The 22,217-nt window shown below is 43.8% G+C and overlaps 1 protein-coding gene across 3 annotated transcripts in view; it reads left to right on the forward strand.

The window, feature by feature from the left end:
* Positions 1-22,217, forward strand: part of SLC12A8 (solute carrier family 12 member 8) — a 48,514-nt gene that overhangs the window by 16,593 nt on the left and 9,704 nt on the right. For all 3 annotated transcript variants that reach the window (XM_031590663.2, XM_090143640.1, XM_090143641.1), the window contains exons 6-11: positions 6,539-6,652; positions 12,963-13,050; positions 14,143-14,230; positions 16,919-17,065; positions 19,477-20,119; positions 20,966-21,063. In XM_031590663.2, coding sequence (XP_031446523.2) covers positions 6,539-6,652; positions 12,963-13,050; positions 14,143-14,230; positions 16,919-17,065; positions 19,477-20,119; positions 20,966-21,063 — 1,178 coding nt within the window. The remainder of the gene's footprint in view (positions 1-6,538; positions 6,653-12,962; positions 13,051-14,142; positions 14,231-16,918; positions 17,066-19,476; positions 20,120-20,965; positions 21,064-22,217) is intronic.

Genomic DNA, 22,217 nt, shown 5'->3' on the forward strand with positions numbered 1-22,217 from the left:
AGATCAGTGCTGGATCAGAAAACAGGGACTTGGGAGGAACAAACACTCGCTGCTTCAGAAGGGCGGTGATTTCCTTTTGGGTAAACACGTCATTAATCTAAGGGAGCACATTCTTTTCCATCAAAAGATAAGGGATTCGGGTTACATTTCTCAGGGCTTGGTCTTTTTAGATTGTTTTAACTGTGGCTTTCACTCCTTCAATTACAGACTCTATTATATAATCTCTCATTTTGGGTTTGCCGCACTTATTATGGGTGCAGAGAAGGTCTTGGACAAGGGAACTCCTTTCCTCCTTCCTTTAAAAATGCTCTGATCCTTCTCCCCTCTGTGTTTTGCCAAGTTCTTGGTTTTTTCTTTCTATAAAATAAAATATTTCTACTTCTTGTTCCTTGCAGTAGTGATGCATTTCAACAGACTTCTGCAGCTTGTCCTGACTTACAGAGCTGGCTCTCCAGGAAGCCAGGAGAGGAGCTGAGCTCTGCTCTGTTCTTGTGCTCTTGCTCTGGCTGGGAAGCTGCCAGCTGTGGCACCCAGCTCCATTTTTGGATCTGTTTTTTTTTTTTTCTTTTACTGGAGCTGTGCGATCACTTCAACCCAGGGGTTTTATTCTGTGCTTGCTGGCATTGAACCCATATTCACAACAGCAGCAGGGCGAAGGAAACTCATCTGGTGACAGATATGTCAAGCTGGAATTTGGAGATGAAATTATGGTGTTGAGTCTATAATAGTTGTGTTTTTGTCATGTATAATCATTGACCTGCATCCAAGAACTGCCTACTCAAATCCCCCAGGTTTGGGGTGCTGGGGTTGAGATGGGGCTCTGGTGTGCTCTGGGACAGATGGATGTGATGATCGTTGGACCAGCAGGTCAGGCAGGAGCTGTGGGATTGACAAAGAAAAGGGCAACAGAAATTTGATGCATTTGATTCCATGGGTACGTTAGTCCCAAGGTACCAGTCAGGCCACCAATCTCTTCTCAACTCACCTACCTCCATTTTCCCCCCTACAGCTCTTCCCCTTTATTTCTGTTCCTTCCCAGCCTTCCAGCTGAAGTATGCACGTCCAACACTGAAGCAGAAGATGTCCTGAAAAAATGTGAAAGCATTTTTGTATCTGTGCGAGTTCAGCAAAGGTTATGTTTGTTCTCAGAACCTGCCAGCACAGCTCTGCTTCTGTCAGTGCTTTGCATTCCTGGCTCTCCAGACCCCCATCTCCTCCAGGGCTGGGGCTGTGCTGGTGGAAATCTGCTCCTGCATTGCACAGCCTTGAGTTCCAGCTCACAGTGAGTTGAACTTTCCTTGGTGTGGGAAGCTGCTGTTCATGTGATTAGCAGTGGGTTTGGGTGAGTTTGATGGCCACCAGACCAAAGACAGATTTCTTCCACGGGTGAGGGAAGGATAGTGCTGCAGGGGCTTCAGGAGAGAATTTCAGTCCTCTGCTGTACAGCACTTGGGTGTACTGACCTACATAGAAATGAATTTGGTTTAGGCCACTCAACCTGATTGACCACAACTTTTGAGAGCCACCAAAGTGACATGTCTTGTCCCCAGCCCATAAATCCCACTCTTTTACCTTGTCCTTGGCTAAGAGTTTGGAGGAAGAATATACAGCCATGTCAAGAAAGAGTGAAGTTTTATCTGTGGGACTGGGCTGTAGTCTCTGCCTCCTCCCTGCTGATGTCCCCAGGTACCTCCAGTGCCCACGCTGGGACCCTGCACTGGGAGGGATCTTGGTGTTGGCCAGTGGGAATGGCTGGATCTTGGAGCTTGTGACAGAAGAAGAGGGAAAGTGAGAGAGAGGAGATAATTATTGCAAGGCTCTGTAATTACTTTTTGGCTCTCCACATGGCATATCACACAGGATCTTGGAAATGCTGGGTTCAGAGCTGGGCAGCGTGCTGCAAGACAAACGCTTCCAGCTGTTCCTCTGTGAGCACATCTCAGTAAGTGACTCTGTGGCTTTTCAGGCAGGAATGTGCGGACCTACTTATTTAGGAAAAGAAAAAAATCCCAGCACTTCAAGCCTTCAGTATCCACCTTCATAATTAAAGTCTCTAATCACAAGCAGAGCGCAGTACTTGACAGCATTCGGGGAGCTGTTTCTTAAGGTAGTTTTCCATTTTGCATTATTTCGCTCGATGCTCAGGCCTGCCTCCAGGCCAGGGTTTATTTAACCTTAAGCTTGTGAACAGGCTTATTGAATTTGGCCAGGACTTGACTAATCTGTAATGAGCTCCAGGTTGTCTGTGTGCATTTGTGTAATGAGCTGACCCCGCACTGCCACCACCACATCCCACTCCTCTGGCCTTTTGAGTTGTGCCCTGAGCAAGGGAAGCCTGCTCAGACACTTTCATCCCCATCGCTGGGGAGGGAAAAAGCAGCAAGAAGAGCCCAAAGCACAGCTGGGATGGAGGGAGGAGGCCACTGCCTCTGCCTGGGGTCTCCATTGGAATCCCCAGTTGGCTTTGTAGTGCTTGGGGGTGAGGATGCTCATCCTGGAGCCTCTTCCACCTAATATGTTCTAGATGTTGTTTTGTTATTTCATTTTAATAAGGGCAACTGAAAGGATGTTAGGTGAGGTCTTTGCAACAAATAAAGCTTGCCAGAAATGGGAAACTTAGTGAATATACTCTTTCAAATTCAAATAATGTGCTTAGATTCGCATTGAGTTTACTGGAATGAGTTATATCTATGAAGATTTTTCTCCAAGCACACAAGAAAAAAGATCAGAAAATGATGAAACATTTCACAGAGACATTGAAATGAAACACTGTGCCTTAGAAATGTTAAAATGTTTCATCTAGATTCAAAATCTAATTTGTTTTTCCCTACAGTGACATTTTTCATTTGAAATAGACTCGAAATCTTCTTAAAAAAAAAAAAAAAAAAGGAAAAATAAATCAAAAATTAGAATCCCAAAATGAGAATAAATCTTTTGAGGTTGAGCGAAATAGTTTGCCTTGAACCTAAAGCTTTTTAGTTTTTTAATTTATCAAACGTCACAGAAATAATTCAGATATTGGTTTAAGTCAATTTTTCCCCCTTATTTACTTCAGCTCAGCCACTTGAGAAATCCATTATTTGCGTTCTTCTTATTGAGTATCTAATGATGTAAATAAATTGTTACTGCTTTTTATTGTTCTTTTCCCATAAGGCTGAGACAGCACAGGGGAGGAATCGGCTTCTTTGCCTTGTAGCATGACACAGGGAAGTTGTTTATCCCCCTTCAGCTCCAGCCCTCTGCAGACCAGCAGGAATCAGGCTCATTAAGGGCATGATTTAGAGGCTGTGGGGGTCACGTAAATTAACGGAGAGCAAAATTTGTCAGACACAAAATTTGTCCTGAGTGATACAGGAGGAGGGAGGAGTGTGGCTTGGATCTCACGTGCCCAGCAGTTAGCTAAAGGGAAGAGATCCTCTTGCAAAAATTAAAAACCGATTATGCCTTGTTGGGAAATCAGAGAGCCAAATATAGACCCTATCGTGTTTCCTTCCCTCCTCCTTCCGAAGTGCGGCCTTTTGAAGTGCGCTTTAAATGGGATGTGGATAATTGACTCCATGAACACCCGAGTGAGTGCTCTGTTGATTTAACCAATTGGTCTCAGTTGCTGATTCCTGTTTTGTTTTGGATGATTTTCAGCCCAATTGCCCCATCAGCTACAATTAGGACTGTTGGTACGACTGACAAAGGGTGGCCAATGGCTTGCCACAGTGGTGGGCACGATGACAGCCAGGAGATGTTCACAGCATGGTGTGCTCAGCTCCGAGCTTGTGTGTAGGGAGTTGACTTAAATTGATGGTCGTTGCCCAGCGTGGTGTAAAACCGATCAAAAGGGACCTGGCTTCTGTTTTACAGGAGGGTGACTGACTGAGAAATGAGGCTGGCATAAGAAGTAACATTTGGATGAACTTTTCTTTAATAGAGATAGAAAGCTCCTGATCCTGTATAAAGGGGAAATTTTGAATTGCTGGGCTTCCTCTGTCCCACCAAAGCTGCGAGAAAAGGAAATAGAAGTGGGACAGAGCAGTTTGTGTATCCTGTGACTTTTTCAACAATTCTGTTGCTGTCATGTTCAGGTAACATCTGCCATTGTTTCGGGCTGTGTGCATATACACAGACAGTCTCTGCCATCCAACATTTACAGTTAGGTGAATGAAATGGGAAAGGGAAAGCAGGAAAATGGAAGGAGTGTGGGAAATCATTTGGCTCCTTAAGATTGGCAGAAATTGGTTGTACCAAGACTGTCCATTTATTGTGCTAATTGCAGATGCTAAGGTATTTGGTCCTGCACCTCTCCTTAACTTTAAGATATCTGCTTGTGTTAATATGTTCTGGTTGTCTCAGAGGATGATAGCTAATAACACAGGGAGTTACTTGACCATATCCCACCTAATTGCGTAAGCTGGGCCTGAGTACAGGTCTTCTTTCTTTGTCTCTCAGAAAGCTTAAAATTAAGAGCTGTGTTGAAACTAGCGGACGGGGGTTGCAGTTCAGATGTTTCCTGCTTCCTTTCTTCCTCTGCAGGTCAGATGGGACTGAAGGGTCTCAGAGTCTCCCTTTGGCTGTGGTATGGCCAAAGTGGTATTACAGAAACTGTAGTCTGGTTATGTACTTGACCTTTGGTATGAAAAAGGAGACACAAAGGTATCTGGTGATCTTTCAAGTCCTTTCCAGCCTGGGCTGTTCTGTGATTCGATGAATCAAGCTGCCTGCATCATTTAGTTATATGGACCCCAAGTCCATCTGGAAGACCCCAGTCAGAGACGGGCTATTGACAGAGAAGGAGATTGTGTTTGGTGAGGTTCTGCAAGGTTTTGGTTTGAGTTCTTTGGTGTTTTCCGTAAGCACTTGGATGATGGAAAAGAGAAGACACAGGTTAAATGTGCTGCTTGGATCGGCTGATGGGATATGACTTTCAGGTGACTGCACACACACTGGAGCAGTGGCATCAGTTGAGACAAAATCCTACAGCCTGTCAGAAACAGTCGGCTGTGCCAGTGCAGGATGGGGACTGTTCCAAATGGGTGAAAGGGCGCGATAAAAAAAAAAAGGCAGATAACATAGAGGTTGGGCAAGAGGGAGCAGCAAGTGTTTCAAACAAGGTGGTGATGGTTAAGGAAAAGGGAAAACCTGAGACAGGAAAATATGAAAGTAAATCATCCTGAGAGCCTAGAATCCATGGGAAATTTTCCAGATTGGTTGGGCAAACTTTTGTCAAAAGTGGCATAATTCTGGTTGATGCTGCTCTGAAGCATGAGTTGGAGGAGGTCTGTCTATATGCATGAGTCCTCTGGCTGAGTTGAATACTTCCCCACCCCTTTTGTTTTAATAGCAAAACATTTTTATGAGGAGCGGATGAAGAATTGTTTGACTGCAGACTGAGACTTTTCTTGAGGAGTTTGATAGAAGTTCTGCAGCCAGCATTTGTGCTGTGGGCACAAATTCCAGTTAAGATTGTACGGGCTTTGACTGAAAAAAGGGTCTGGGTCTAGTTTTGCAGGAATGTACAACGTACACAAATTCCCCCTTTATTTCTACAGAAGCTGCAGTTTATGCAGACTTCTGTGAGGTCCAGAGGTCAGGGTGTTGCACTGAACATATTCCCTTTAAGTCTCATCTGTAGCTTGTTCCTTGTGAAGATGACTGGAACTGCTAAAAGCCTGGCAGCAGGAGATCCATCCATGTTTGGGCAACACAATGAATGCAGATGTAGTAGGAAGCTTTTGATTATCTATAGGATTTTTCTGTGGCAACTTCAAAGCTCAGTGGTTAGTTGTATTCTGACACTTTAAACGAACGTGTCTTGTGTTCAGAACTCTTGATTAATTTTCCGGTTGAATCTATTGTCCAAACATCATTAATGCTGCCTTTGAGGCATGGTACAGCTTTGATGGAGTAGTTTTTAAATTTCTGGCTGTCACCCTGCGCAGCCATAAACAACATCCTGCCTGCTAATGAGAAAATTCAAGTTATTGCAGTCACATGTCTTGTGGAAATAAATTGTAGTGGCTGGAAGAAGAAATAAACCAGTTTTGCTCGCCTCCCTCCTCTGCAATCACAAGCATTTGGAGTGCTTATATGGAGGAGATGTTTCCACAACAGAAGATACTCTGTTAAAAAGCAGCATTGCCTGCTGAAAATAGAATTATTCATTTTGTATATGTATCTTTAATTCCTTAACCTGCTTTCTAAGTTATCTTTACTACCCATGGGTTGTGATGGTCCTCGGTGGGCAGGCTTCATGGAAAGATGCTTGATGGCAGGACTCGCTATGGGGCAGCACAGCTGAGATGTGCTAGCTGTGCCAATCACTGCCACCCATGGCTTTGCCTGGCATTGGCTCCCATTTAACCATGCTTACCTCTTCCCCCACTAAAAAACTTGACATTCACCATTTCAAACAGCCACTGGAAATAGCCACTGCTGTCACACTTTTTTGGGGGTGGGGGGGCTGTCATCCAAGACTGAGTGGGTCGTTGGCTCTCCCACCATCCATGCAATGGCTGAGGTGTTCCTCTTTCCCTCCCTGTGTTTGCAGAGCACGGCTTCGTTGGCTACTCTGAAGAGCTTTTATTTAACAACACGCTGCCAGACTACAGCCAGGGGGAGTCCTTCTTCACTGTTTTTGGAGTGTTTTTCCCAGCTGCCACAGGTATGGTGAGTTTTATCCTCTCCTCTACAGGCACATCTCTTGGGGAGATTCTCCAGGCTGCTTGTCAAGCCTATGGGTTGACATGATGGCATTGTTTCCTCCCCTCCAAGGATTAGGCAATCTTGGCCAATGCTTTGGGGCCACAGAGTTCCAAGCTTTTTTAATAGTGATGATCAGATGATTCACATTGCTAGATAAGCCTTGTGATGAGATTGTGCTGGAAGGGAGGGAAGGGGATGGGAGGACTCTTGGTGGCTGAGCTGGGCTGGTTCCAGCACCCAGGATGCTGACCTACCGCTCTCTGCACTACCCACACAGCAGGACTCATGTTCATTAAGTGTAACTTCATGCTTTTATGTCATTCCTTCCCTTAATTTAAGAGGAAGATCGATGTCCCCTCTCCACAGCTGGTACTCTCCAGTGGGAATGAAATAGCTATCAGTTGGAGTTAAAATACCTTTTGTTGATGCTGTTTTTTAAGCAATAAAAAGTACCGATCATGAGCAGTTTCCATAGCAATGAATCCTTGGATTATAGGATGAATTTGCAGAGGATTAGCTCTAAGCAACTAGCTGAAAGTTGTTAGTGGAATTGCTGCGGTACAGGGAGAGAAACTGAAAGGTTTTGTGAAGCAGATGAGCTGGAGAAATAATCTAGCAGAATCACTTTGTCAGGTGTACCTAGAGCAGGATCTCAATTTTTGCTTTGTAATCCTGTCTCCCAGCTTACCAGGTTGGCTGTTGTCTCCAGATAGGCTTCCTCCTGAAAAATTTGCTTGCCCAAACTGTTGGCACCATGGAGCAGTTGGCTGCTGCCCTCTTCCTTATTGCTTTGGTCTTACCCACGCAAGTCCCCCAGCCACAGAAGGAGCCCTTCTTCAGAGCCCTGCCTATGATGCAGGAAAGCAGGATTTTCCAGCTCTCTGATCACAGAAGAAGGAACAGTTATGACGAAGCTGTGCAGAAAATTGCCATGATTAACCATATTAAATGGTTCTTCATCACTGTTAATACCTGGCTGCTAGGATGAAGGCCAAAACTAACAGATATAATTTATTTGAAGTCCTGGCAGCATGTTGCATTATTAGTTAGCGGTTGTAACACCAGTAGTAATGTTAAATATTCTCTGAAAACACGGTTTGGGCTGATGTATAATTACTTTGGTTACTGCAGAGCTTTTTCATGTGTTCTTTTTTATTGTTTGGTTATTTACAGGATTTAAATTGTTGCTTTGGAGCAGCAGTGCCAGTGGTACCGTATAACACCACCATTGTTCCTGTTATTGCTGTTTATAGCACTGCAGTGCTTAGGAGCCTTGTGAAAGAAAACATAGTGCTACATGGGAGAACTTGTGATCTGATTAAAAAAGATTAAGAAGGCAAGAGATGGGAGTCAGGACTTTTCTGTTCCAAATCACAGCTGAGAGCCCTGTGCAACTTCAGAGCTCCCATCTCCAAGAGCTGGTGCAATGTCTTAGCCTGAATCCTCACCCAAAATGGAGGCTCAGTACTGCAGAGGGGATGCCAGCTTTCCTGGTGCCCCACATTCTGCAGAAAGCTGCTGCCCACTGCATTGCAGGCAGGAGGACAGGAGGGTGCTCTACCCTGCCTGGCAGCAGGCCCAGCAGCACAGGCGGTCTGCGGGCTTCCAGGTGACATTGCAGGGATAGTTTTGGCAACAGCATTAATAGCGGGCTGGAGAGATGCCACACAATTGCCAGGCCTCTTCTGCAGGGCAGAAAGGAAAGGAATGGCAAGGACGCATGAACGTCACCCCCAGCTGCACCTCTGCTTTGTCCTCCTGAACCATTCCCTGCACCATCCCAAAGCAGTTTCTGCTTCTTCTGGAACCCACTTGGTGATGTGGACAAAGCAATGGCAGCACAATCCCATGCATTAAGTTTTTCAATTCAAGGAAAGTTTCAGCCAAGCAATTTGCTGTTCAGTGTGGGGGGCTGCTTTGAGCTGCTTTGAAAAACTAATTTGACCCCAAATGGTATTTGGTTTAGCTTTTATTATTAAATGTTTTGTTTATTCTTTTTAATTTTTAGCATATGTTGATTTGCAATTTAAGATGCTGTTCTAATAACAAAGGTTTTTTTAAAGTGTTTAGGAAATTGTGAGACAAGATGTTTGGGCCCTTCTGAGATGAAGTGTTCTTTTGAAGTGAAACTATTTTGATATTCTCAGGATAAACCCTTTATTCTCCCTTTGCAGTTTTTATCTGAATTCAACTGGTTTCAGTCTGGTCTCTAGGAGACACGGCAAAAAGTGCTTTATAGTTGTTTATTTCCATCAGAAATAGCTCTGGAAGCTGTTGAAGAAGACAACTCAGATTTTCTGTTTTAAGTCAGAGGCAACCACACTTAGAATCATAGAATCATGAATATTGGAAAGACCTCTAAGATCTTCCAGTCCAGCCATCATGCCATGCCTGTGACCTCTCTAGGCCACAGTCCTCAGTGTCACATCCACCCTGTTCTTGAACACCTCCAGGGATGGTGACTCCCCCACTTCCCTGAGCAGCCTGTGCCACTGCATCATCGTTCATTCTGAGAAGAAATATTTCCTAATATCCAACCTGAGCCTCCCCTGGCACAACTTGAAGCCATCAGCTCAGCTCCCCATCTAAGCGGGGATGTGTATGAGGAAGGAGGTTCAGCAGCTGCCTGCCCACAGAAATGCATGCAGTTCTTCAGCAGCCACACAACTGCCAGTGCAGCTTCAAGATGAAGTTAAGCATTAGTGTTGTGCAGAGAATGATTTTCTTTTCTACCAGATTCCAAAGGTTTTCAGCTTAATGAAAGAAGTGTGTTATCGTGTGATACGAGAAAGTAAGATGATGTTTGAGCAGTGTTACTGGAAAATGTCGTTGTGCTGACACCAGTTCTGAAATAAAGCATATTTGGCACTTGCAAAATGACAGCAAATAGATTTAGAAGTTTTGGGCTAAGTTATCAGATGATGTAAATTGGCACAACTCCACTGGAGTCTGTGGAGAGATGCCAGCTTACATCAGTGGAGAATTTGGCCCTTTTAAACAATCAGCTGCAATTCCAATCTCAGATTTTCCATTCTTCATCTCTTGGTTGAAGGAAAAAAAAAAACACCAAACTAAACACCACAAACTTTCACATTTTATAGTAATATTTCTGGAAAATGCAATACAATGGCAGTTTGCAGGCAGTCATATCTACAGTTATAAGCAATAGCTGGTAGAGCTGTAAGCCAGGGTTGGTGGAGCAGATGCTTAAGTCTAATGTACAGTGTAGGTGGTCTCTTCATGCACGTATCCACTGCCTGGATGATTCCCAGGTCAGGATTACGCTGGGAATAGCAGCAATGTACAGACTGTCTCAGCCATAATTTCCTGGCTGAGCTGACTGTGTTTTCATGCTTCCTTGTCCAGAAGCTTTGTCATTATCTGCCGCTCTCTGAGATAATAGCTAGTGTGGAAAATCCAGCCTGCTATCTCGTTGAAACAGAGAGGTGGATAATTTTCTCTGTAGACAATCTGCAGATAGGATTGCTTGAGTTCAAAAGGGATTGGCCATTTCCTTATGGAATAGATCTGTCTGGAGGATGAAATGTCCCAACTTCTCTACTTGGTTGGATTTTATGTGCAAGTGCACGTATTTTTCTTCTCTTTAGTAGCTAGTCTTGCAAACCAGCCCAGATCACTCTTTGGCAAGGGGTGACCAAAGCTATTGATAGTGGAGTTTGTTCAATTTCTTTTATTTTAATTTGTTAGAAAGGAGTTGGGTTGTCCTTTCATTGAGAAGTGGGGTGGTTAGTTTGCTGCTTGCACAAGGTCTTCTCAGTTCTACTCTTCGGCAGCTGGCACCCTATCTGGATAATTACTTTTTGGCTGGTGGTAGAGAGATGACTTTTACATTGTCTGTACTTCTACACAAGAAGATTTCCATCCTGTCAGGTCTGGGAGTAGTCAGCATGGAGGAGACAGACATTCTCAGCCACTCAAACCAATGCTATGTTGGATCTTGTAGTGGTGACCTTGGCCTTTGTCAAAGGAGGTTGTGATACTCTGGTGACCTTGGAGATCCTGCACTGGTCTGGGTCTGACCCCTAGCCACGAGGTCAGTCATTGATCTCAAGATGCAGTGTATATAGGCTCTGGCAGGTCATCTTGGGCTGCACCTTATTATGTGTGAGTCTGTGCAAGGGAGGCAGTGGGGTAGTCAGGGCCCTGCAGGCATCACTGTACAAGTGACTTCACACCTTCAACTTTTTTTCATATTTGGTCCAGAAAACACCATATTGGTGTTTCCTCAGTGCTTTGCTGAGGTAAGAGCTTGGATAAGGAGAAGGTGAGTCAAGCTTGAGCTGGAAGATACAGAAGTGGTGCCAAGTGTTTGGGAAACTTGGCCAGGAGGCACATTGGATTAGCAGCTGTCCTTCTGACAAAAGCTTGCTCCCTTTGGAAGAAAAATGCAGGGTATTCTGCATTTTCTGCTTTACCCCTGAAATGCAGAATAGCGTGTCACTGAAGAGTACCTCATGGATGCTCCATGTAGTATGATGTTTTTGACTGTTTCTGTGGACTTCTGCCTTCCTATATTTTCTGTCCTCCAGCTAAGCCTATTGTATAACTCTTGAAAAAGGAGCAGTGCTTGAACAGCACTTGGAAACTTCATCTGGGGAAAAGTACACCAGCTGATGGGCTTTTACCAGTGCTACTCAGAACTACATCCACAGAGCAGCCTTCCAGGAGAAAATGAGCAACTCAGTTTGATTTTTAAAGTTTTCAGTAAGTCTCAGGGATTTGAATCTGATCTGAATCTGAAAGACAGCTTCTCTGAAAGCAAAGAGCCAGGGCACTGAGGTTCTGGTGGAGAGGATGACAGAAAGAGATGGCTGCTGGGTGGGCCTGAGATGATCAAGGGGAAGAAAAAGAAAATAAATGAAGTGCTGGATGCTTTGCTGGTGTGTTCAGCAACATGTGAGTGCCTTGTGCTCATTAGCGTGCTGAGAGAAAGTGTTACAATTCCCATTTAGCAGATGGGGACATGGAGCAATGAAAACGTGCAGGAAAGCCTGGGACAGAGCAGGCAGATGAGCTGCTGATCCCTGATTAGCAACAACCATGGCTCCCTGGTGGCCATCCATCTGTAGCCCTGCAAGGCCTTTAGAGAAGACATCCATCTGGCTGAGCTGCGATTTATCTGCTCTGCTGCAGGATTTGTTGCAAAACTGACTGTCCTTTGCTGAGAAACTCCTCCCTGGGACAGAAATGGGCAGGAATGAGTGTCCTAGGGAGGCTCTTGTCCTGCCTTCAGATCGTCTGAATTCTCATTGGAATTCTAAGTCAGGCATTTAATTTACTTATAGCAGATATCTCAAGTATTCTGGGAGAAATTTGGGGATAATTTAATGAGAAAATATGCACTTTTTTGTCAAGTCTGGCATGACTCTCTCTTCAAATGTGAGTAAAGTCTCTTAACCCTTTTCAGGCTGGGGTTCCCAGCCCTAAGACAGAGTTTTCAATCCTTTGATCCTTCTTGTTTCGCTTTCTTGCAACTTTAGATGGTGATTTGTTAAGCTGAGGACTGTCACTGGTCATGCAATACCCTACACTCTGGCCTAAAACAATGTTCCAGTGCTTATTGTTAGTTCTGCCAGGTGTTTTCTGTGATGCTGGGGCAATCACTGGCCTGCTCAATGCTTCCGTTTCCTTATCTGCACGGCAGAGATAATGCCAGCCCAGAGCCTTGAGTGATGCTTGCAGAGAAGAGCCCAAGGCTAGAAACTGCCACCTACGTGCATATCCCAATTCTCTCTGGTAAATGCATGGGGAAGTCATTGAACACAGACATTAAAAGCTGCTTTAGTGGTTGTCCTTCGTGAATGCAGACACCTGCAATTGATCTGCTCTGACTGACTGGGGCTGGTGGGACAGGACAACCTGCTGAATGCAAGCTTGTGATGAACAGTGGCATTTTTCTTTCCAACAATCTAGTGACACCGTTTTCTATCATGTTTGCGTTAAGATAAGATGGGTTTTGTTTGGATTTCTGCTTCTTCACCCCACCCCCCCGGCATTGTTCAAGATGGACAAACAGTTCTTTGTAGATGTGTAAGCATTGCTCGTTTCCCTTGAGACAGGAGCAGTTACTTACCAAGCAGTCAATGGGAGGCAGTAACCCTACACTGGCAGTGCAGTGAAATGATCTAGTTACTGTTCTGAAGTAATCGATTAAGTGACTGATTAAATTATGTTGCATATTGGAATATATGTCACGGATGCTATAACTTGGATTAACTCGAAATTGTATTTATGTCTACAAAATATAGGTGTGATGGCTGGGTTCAATATGAGTGGAGATCTCCAGAAGCCTGCTACCAACATTCCCCTGGGGTCTCTGGCTGCTATTGGCACCTCGTAAGTAATAGGCTGGGGAAAATTTACTATTTGGAGCCTGCCCTGGATGTGACCAATCTATTTCATATTCCCATCAACCTTTTATTACTCAGCCATCTGGAAAATTAACGTCTGGCTCTCATTCAAATTCTCATCCATTACCACCACCTACTCTGGGTGGGTTTGAGAGGAGATCTGTTCACATGAATACAGTCAGTCCTTCCTCAATCTTCGGCTTCTTCTGCTGGATGGGATGTGTGTTGGTGCTAGAGTGGTTATGCCACTGCAGCCTGGCTGTCCCCAAGTGGCATGCAAAGTTTCTGTAGGCCTGTGGCATGTGGTTTTGTCTCTTATTGCTGCTGATTTCAAAGCACTGTCTTTGGAAAAAAAGAAAATGTAATTGTTCTAATCGGTGAAAATGAGGCCAAGAGTGGTGAAATGATGAAATGACCTGTGTGACTGCAAAGCCGGGGAAGCAGAGCTCTCCCCCTGAGAAATGCTGCTTTCCAGAAGTAATGCAATGTTATGTATTAAAAAGTACCTCAGTAGGTCCTTTCCTGCTTTCATTGCCAATTAAGCTACTTCTGAAAATATTATGTTTAATTGCATACCCAGCTTGAGGCAGAAAGGAGGGATTTTTTGGACATAGTTGAATTCCTACTGCAACTGGTGCTCGTTTTGTTTTAAAGCAGGGAATTCACACCTCTGCTGCCTGGACTTTGCAGGCAACCTGGCTTATCCCTCCAATGGAACAGCCACAGATATCCAAGGAGGATTGTGACAGAGGTGGTAAACCTGGCATTGCCCCCTGAATGAGGGGACATGCATACAGCATGGCTGGATCATTCCCCTGTGTGCATATCAAGGACATGCAGGTTCCTTACCTCAGGGGAACTGTACTGTCACGCCATGGCTGTGATTTACTGTCCCCACTGTGCTGTGATGGGCACGTAATGAGCATGGTGGTGACATCCTGCCATGCAGAGCCAGCCAGTACAGAATGATTGAAAACCCAGCTTACTCGCACATGGACTTCTTCTGCCTCTGCTGATGGGCACTGTTCTCACTGGTCTTGTCTGGCTGGAGAAAATGGTTTGGTTTTGTTGTTTGCAGGTGGTTTCTCTACATGGTCTTCGTCTTTTTGCTAGGAGCCATTTGCACCCGTCAGTCTCTCCGCTACGACTTCATGATAGCAGAGAAGGTAACTTGATTTTGCATATAAAAAGGTGTTATGTGATGGGGCTTTTAGTTTGGGAAGCTTCTCTGTCATTGTATGCTTGAGCTTTTCCAAAATCCTAAGAGGTTTGGGTGCACATCTCTCATTGACATTCAAGGGATCTTCCCCGTGCACATACCAGTGCACAATTGATTTGAATATCTTTGCATTCACCAGCATATCCAATAATGCTGAATCGTGGCATAATCACTCAGCGGATAGCTTCAAGAGCTTCAGTATGCTAATATGGTCCAGTGATAAATGCTGTCTTTTATTGAATGTATCCTTTCTCACTGGTGGAAGCTTGGGCCAAATTGAAATCTCTAAAGAACTCCACTACTTGTCTGTACTAAGTCAAGCGAGGCTGGGGTTCTCATATGACACAGACTGTAATTGCAGTGTGAGCAGTTGGATTAGAGAACTCGAGACGTTCCATGGTGATGTATGTGAGTGAAGGAGTGTTGTAGGGTTACATGCAATGAACCCAGGCATTGTAAGGAGAGCAAAGATGTCGGTGTGCCTCTCTGTCTTACTGTAGACGGCGTATGGAAGGGCTAATTTCCTATTATTCAGCATTATACTAAATCATGGGTTTACAGTATCTGACACTGTTTTGTGGTTATTTTTTGAGATGTTATCCATCAGTTTAACTTATAACACTTTAATCTAAAATGTCAGTTTGAGACTCTGGCTTTGTTTTCTCTCCAAATAACTGTAGCCCTAGATATCCTCCAGTCCCCAAAGTAAGCTCCAAATTAATGGTGGGACTCCTATGACTTCCTGCTAAGGTGAAACATCACCTCTGTTTCAGGGGAAAAAAAGAATGAGTTTACCTCTAACATAATGCCTTTGTTAAGTAAATGTGACAGATGCAGCAGATGGAAAGTATGGTAATGAAACAGTACCTGTAACTGAACCAGCTGAAGAGAGAGAGATTTTCAAATGTGTTTTAACTTCAAAGCCCTCCATGGGGAAAAGCTGTAAAATCTCCCAGGAGATGAATCTGAAGATATTTAACGCTGTTAAATATAAAAAAAAAAATAAACAGACCTCCCCCCCCAAAACACAAAGCAAACTCCCTTTAGTGAAACAATCCAAGCACTCATTTGGCTTCTCTGAGTGGTTACAAGCAAACCTGTGTATTGGAATGACTTTGGAGAGAGAACGCAATCGTTGCTCACTGAACATTCCAGCTCAGCATCTCTGCCAGGCGCAGGTGAGCGAGTGGCTGCTTTTGTGCCCCGTGGTGCTTGTTTGGCTTTGCAAACACAAAAATGAGATTCAGTAATTTCCCTTCTTAATGAGCCAGAAGTGCCAATTTCTTACTAAATATTCGTACTCTCCGTGCTTAAAACCAACAGCAAAACCTTTCATCAGCCTCAGTGAAAGGGACTCTTCCCCTCTAACCCTGATTTGAATGTCAAGTAGTGCATTTAAATGCAAGCTTTTTTGGCAGCTGAAGTAATATATGATGTCTGGCACTACTGATTGTTTTCTGTCAAGTGTTGCCCAAACCAGACCAGTTCTCTGGAGGGGGGGGGGAATTTCTGCTTGTCAGACTCCTGCACCCCGGGTCTGCCCATTTGTCTGATGGAAGCTGATAGCTGCTAATCGTCCCCTCAAGTTTCTTCTGTCCCACAAGATAAAATTCCCAAGGCAAGTGGATTTGCATGGGGAGAAGCAACACTGTTGTTCAAGTAGTAGGAGACCGTTACAGTTCTGAAATACATCTGGCAAACACAGTGAAAACAAGTATTCCCACAGAAAACTGTGCTAAAACCCTGTTATTAGCAAGCCAAGAGAATAGCCCTCAAATCTTTAAATAGACAACTTGTGTTTCAGCCTGTAGAAGCTGCCCATAACTGTAGGGTTTGTGAGGATGTCTCTTTGCTTGAGAAAGGTTGGGCTTCAGCTGGTCTTGGCTCAGTGTTTGCGGGTTGAGGGCTGAGCCTGGTCCACAACTTGATGCCTACACGTAGTGCTGCCCAGTTGGGCTGCCAGCTCGAGGAGGTGTTGGCTAGCAAAGGGCAATAAAACCACCTGTGTAGTAAGCAGCACTGTGGCTTTAAAGGTTTTGAAGTTTTGTGCATACCGGAGGAAATTCTTTGCTCATTGAAGACAGGAAAAAAAGGTCATTATATTATATCCTTTGGAGCATGTTTTTTGAGATGCCATTTGCTTAAGTGGCAAGTTTGATTTGGTTTTACTGCGGATTTTCTTTCAGGATTGGTTTTCCCCTCTGGGATGCAGGGGTTTGTCTTCCTGTTTTGGATGGTTGGAAGCCTGGGTAGCTTTTCCTGTATGGTGTGCTCTGTATATAAGTGATCTCTCCTGAAATAAACTCACTTGCAGTTACTTAAGTGGAATCTAATAGCTGCTGCTTTGCTGCAATTGCTCCAAGTGACAAAGAGTTTCTTGGATGTGAGTTTGTCAGATGGTTCTGTTGATACAGGATGTTCAGTATTAAATTACTTTTATACTTTTATGGGGTAATTTTCCCATATTAATTACTTGCACTTTATACCACAGACCAGTTAAATTGCTGCCTTTTCCACTCAGATCATTCTGCAGTGTTGTAAAATATAGGGGATCTGTGAAAATGCACATTTAAAATCACTCGTGGGTCTTTGAAAAACAAAGTAATTGACTTTGCCTTCTCTCTGCTTCCTCCAGGTATCTTTGGTGGGTTTCTTGTTTCTGCTAGGGCTGTACATCTCATCCCTGGCCTCCTGCATGGGGGGGCTCTATGGAGCGCCCCGAATCCTGCAGTGCATTGCCCAGGAGAACGTGGTGCCCATGCTCGCCTTCCTTGGACGTGGGGTTAGTGACCCTTCCTGTGAAGTTCTGTGAAACCTAACCTGAAGGGAAGCTGTTGATACAAGGAGTATTTCTGGGATGGGGTCTGTGCTCCCTGTTTCAGCTCTGCCCCTAGAGCCATCTGTCCCTTCTGCACACATGGACGGCTCTTCCTGGACTGTGTGACCTCCTCCCTTGGTCCCGCTTCTTTTGAGACATCTCCAGGAAGACAATTGCTTGAGATACAGCTTTGAGTGTGATTTGCTGGTGGTTTTTTTGCAAGCACCTTATCTAAACCCATGCTGATCATAGTTGTGACTGAGGCACTTCACTCTTCTCTGCCCTTCCTTTCAGGGCAGTGGTCTAAAGCTTTGTCCAAGCACCCTAATTGAAGGGATGGTAGCTTCCTCTTTTTCTTTTATTTTTCTTCTTTCCTGCTCTTTTTCCTTGAGATCTTCCTATCTTCTTTGGTGACATGATAGCTGAGTACTAATTACAGTGCAATGAATTCTGTTTCTGCGCTCTGGAGAAAAAAGGATGAGGTACCTTTTGGACTCTGTGAAGATAATAGAATGGATTTGGAAGGTTAATTTAGAGGGCTGCTTTTAAACAAAGCCTTGCTTTGAATTTAGCAAGAAGCTTTTTTCTTGTCCTGGTAAGTAATCCTCATTCACATGAGTTGTTTCACTGAGAACGGTCAAAGCATCAGCCAATAAGGATTGTGTAGTCATGGGCTATGCATGTAGATCAAAGTATTTCATATGGATTTTCGTTTTTCTAAAGAGGGAGAAAAAAATTTCCTTTGCTCTAAATAACCCAAGGCACCTAACTGCAGTGAGCAGCTGGGAGAACCTTAAGGTGGTTTTGCTTTTTCAGAGCAGCTTATAAATGCAGAACAAATATTGCACAATGTTGAAATTTAAGAATATTTTAAAATATCTTCATTTTGGAAACATAATGGTTTCCTGTATTTTATATTTCTCAGTGTAATTCTTGAAAAATAAGGCCATAATAACAGAAATAAGAATAATAGAAATAACAACAGGAGAAGCAGGAATGGTAACAACAGCAAAACCTTCCAGCTACTGAGGACAGTTGTCAGGCAATCCCAGAACAGACTGTTCTCCACGTGGCAGTGCTTGCCAAACTGTCAGTCATTTAGCCCAAGGACTGCAAAGTTGATTCCCTCTCTTCTCCGGCAGTATTCTGTTTTTTCATAGTGTTTTCTGCTCTGAACACTGGGCAGGGTGCCTCATTGTGAAGTGCTCAGAAAGAGGTGAGAAATTAAAGGCGGATCACCTTCCCCTTCCTTCTCTATGCTACCTTGAAAATTGGCTTGATTTGGTTCTTGGAGAGTTAATAAGTGTAATTTGCCCTTAACAATCTGTTCCACATCAGTTCTTCTTTTCCATGGTTTAGGAAAGTGTTGTAGGCAACGTAACCCCAGTTAATGTGAAGGACACTATTGTTTTCTGTAGCGTTAAACCTAAGCCAGAGGCATCCTGAGATCGTACCATCTGTTCCCTATCTCAGTAAGTCTTTCTAATACCTAAGATGCTTTCTGAGAACCGAGTTCATTTATCCTGGAGACATATTTCTCATTTCATTGTGAAAAGGCGTAAGGTCCCCTTTTCTATTAATAAGTAAGTGTGGAGAAAATAGAAATAGTTTCCATTTGAGCTATGTGTTTATTAGAGAAGAACATGCAGTAAATGAAAATGTAGGATGGAAAATGTTCCCTGTCTCGTGCTGTTGTTGGTGTAAAGGAGCTCGAAGAGCACCTTTCAGCTCATCTCTGAGATGCCTCCTCTCGGCTGTGAGCTGCTGGAAAAACTCCCAAACTGCAAGACTTTTAGAAATGGAGCTTGTTTTTTCCAGCAGTAGCCCATTTGGGACAAACCACATCTCAGAAGGGCTTTCACAGGAGCTCTGATGGGCAGTTAGCATCATGCAGGCTCGCTCTTTAGCAATGATCAAAGAAGGGCATACTAGACCTAAGATTAAAATTTGTGAGAAGCCTTTTGAGCCGACAGCAATGAAGGGCCCTGTAGAGAAATTAGAAATGAACAGTTAAGTGTAATTAACATGTTTTATTGCTTGAACACAGCCCAAGCTTCCCATAGGCCCCACAAATCTTTCTGAAGGTTTATTGCCGCTTTAATATTTTACCGTGGAGATATAGAGTGAGACTGGATGAATTTTCCAAAGACAAGGATTGAGGAAGGATCAGAGGTGAGGTGGGAACTCAGCAGTTCTTGGCTTCCAGTCTGTTCTTTAATTTATTAAGCCAGTGAACGTCTGCTGTGTACATGTGGAGGTACATTTCATGACTAACGGGGTACCTGCAAACTGCTGGGATATTCACATGTTACATCTGAGCTGGGGGGATCCTCACAGGTATTAATTTAAATAATTTTCTCTTATTGATGCAATAGAAAGGACCCAACAAGACTCCAGTAGCTGCAATTTGCTTAACAAGTCTCATCACCATGGCTTTCGTCTTCATTGGGCAAGTGAACGTTCTTGCTCCAATAGTCACCATCAACTTCATGTTGACATATATTGCTGTAGACTACTCCTATTTCTCGATCTCCTTGAGCTACGACGTTCAGCAAAAACCTGGCAAGACACTGGTGGAAAACACTAAGCCTCCTCAGTCTTCCCAGCCTTTGATTTTTAACAGGCCCTCCAGCCATGCATCAGATGGAGTAATTCAAAGCAGGTCGAATGGCACCTTGCTGGAGTTCAGAAAAGACATGGACCAGCTTTTTAAACCATTTCGTAATGAGCCAGATGCTGGCAAAAAAGGCGCTGAGAATCTAATGCAAAAAGTCAAACAGAAAAAAGCAAAGAAGCCAGCCAAGCAAATGTTACAAGACAGCTTTCTTCTGGATCTTGATCACGATGCTCTTCCAGCTCACTGTGGCTGGGATGAGACCATGGAGCCCCCACCCAAAAGCCAGCAGTGTGAGGTGGGATCGTGCTGGTCACTGCCTGCTGTGGATCACCAGGGACCACCTGACCATGGGGAGCAGCTCTGCAGCAAGGCACCAGAGGTCCCAGGTTGTGGGATGGAAGGTGAGGGCTGCCGGAAAGGGACTCACGGGGAATGATTTATGGGCTTGGTCCTCCTGGAGGCAGGCGAGAAACTAGCTTTATATGGGACTGTCATTGGGTGATTCATAGCAATAATATCTTTTATTACAGGTGAGGATAGAGTTCATCGTAATGAATCACAGGAGAAGTTCCAGTGTAATTTCCTATGGAAGATTAATCACAGGAAAGCAGGCAGGACTGTATTTAGTGTAGGGTTGTTTACTGCATGCTCGTTATTCTACAAATGTGCTCTTAATGCTGTGCATTAAAAAGGTTTTGAGTATTATCTTGGGACTTATTTTGCCATGATGTTGGGTAGGAGGGTAGGAGGGATGGAGTTTTGCAAGCCTAAAGCTCTAGCTATCGAAATGAAATGATCCCCATGCTGCGGGAGGAGGCTGTAATTCATCATCTGCAGCTAAGAATCTGAATTCATTTTGTTGGCACTGTGGGTATTTAATACTGTTTACAGTGGGGGCGGTTGTCTCAGATCAGTAGTCTTCTATCGATGTTAGCCAATTAAATGTTATATCTTTCTTCTTTTGCAAATATGGAAACTGTGCCTTGCTTTCCATCACATACGATGATGTATTTGTGAACTTAAAATGTACTCAGTACCAGAGCTGTAAACTCCTTTGTTTCCTTTCTTTTTTTTCCCTTCCTGCTTGGTTTTTTTGTTTTGTTTTTTTTTTTGTTGTTGTTGCTTTCATGCCCAGCTGTCAGATAGAATTTCTGTTTTGGTTTCTGCAATCTGAAAATGTAAAGTAGAAAAAGACTGACTCACCAGCTCCTTTATAATATCTCTCTTTCTTTCTTCTTATCCTCTAGAATCATCTACAAGGCAGCAAAACCTAGAGCTGGAAATTCAGCAAATTCAAAAATCCTTCTACTCCAAATTCTGCAATTACTGGGTTTCCTTTGCTGGTGTAAGTAATTTTATTTTGAGCATTGGTTTGTGTTTGTAAAACGTGGAAGGAAGTTCATCATTTAATGCAGTGTAAATACACTACAGTATTTTAAAATGGCTTTTGTGTTTCCCCCCTTACATCAACTAAATACTTAAAGGAATATGCACCCCCTAGTTCAACTTAAGAGAAAGGCAGATGACATTATTTAAAAGACCAAAAACAAACAAACACAGAAGATCCAAATTCAAAGTCTGGCATCTTAGAATTTTTCTAGAGTTAGAGACGTGGGGCTGATGGGAAAAAAACATCGGATCCCTCTTTTCTCTGTATTCCAGCCTGCTGGGGGATGGAGTGAGACATCGGCTTCAGAGCCGTGTTATTTTTATTTATGAAACAGTTGATGCTACCTTAGGGTAGGATTTCATTACTGCTGAACTCCTGATCAGAGCAGCCTGACTGTGAAATTCCACATTTTGAGGGATAAAAACAGACTGTTCCCCCAGCACGTTACTTTCAAGAATAAATAACTTCTAAATAACTTCTGCCTGAAGCCACTGAGAACGTTTAAATTCATCTTGGGAAGATGGATTAATAGGCAGATGACAGGAGAAGGGTCAGATATGCATAATGAATGAACTTTTCTTCATGGATGGGGATTCTGTAGCTGTATGTAAAATATAGCAAACACCTTTGAACAGCACACAAACCCCTTCTAATTTAATCCTTAGATTGAGTTTGACACCCACTTTCCAAATGTGCTGATCGGGTTTCCAGTAATCAACTACTGGGGACAGGTCCTGCAAGTGGGTGGGTGGGATGGATGCTGGAGGCTGCTCTCCAGTGGTGGTATCTTTGGGAGGTTGTACTCCAATGTACTCTATGGGCTCAGTAATTAACAGAGCTTCTAAGTGCTTGTCATCATCTTGAACAGTAATAATAATAATAAATAATAATAATAATTATGGATATGTGGCCAGAAACTGCTCACCGTGGACTGTTTCAGAAGTAGGAGATGATGTGGTTCCCTAGAGGGCCTATTGCACCAGGAGTGTCCATCCCCCCATGTTATTGCCCCATCAAACCTGGCCTTGAGCGCCTCCAGAGATGATCTCAGGCAGCGCTGATTATGTCCCCGTCCCTGAGCAGACACCTAAAAAGAAATGCTCAGCAGG

This window comes from Phasianus colchicus, chromosome 7, assembly GCF_987193195.1.
Source record: "Phasianus colchicus chromosome 7, bPhaCol1.hap1.1, whole genome shotgun sequence".
NCBI lineage: Eukaryota > Metazoa > Chordata > Aves > Galliformes > Phasianidae > Phasianus > Phasianus colchicus.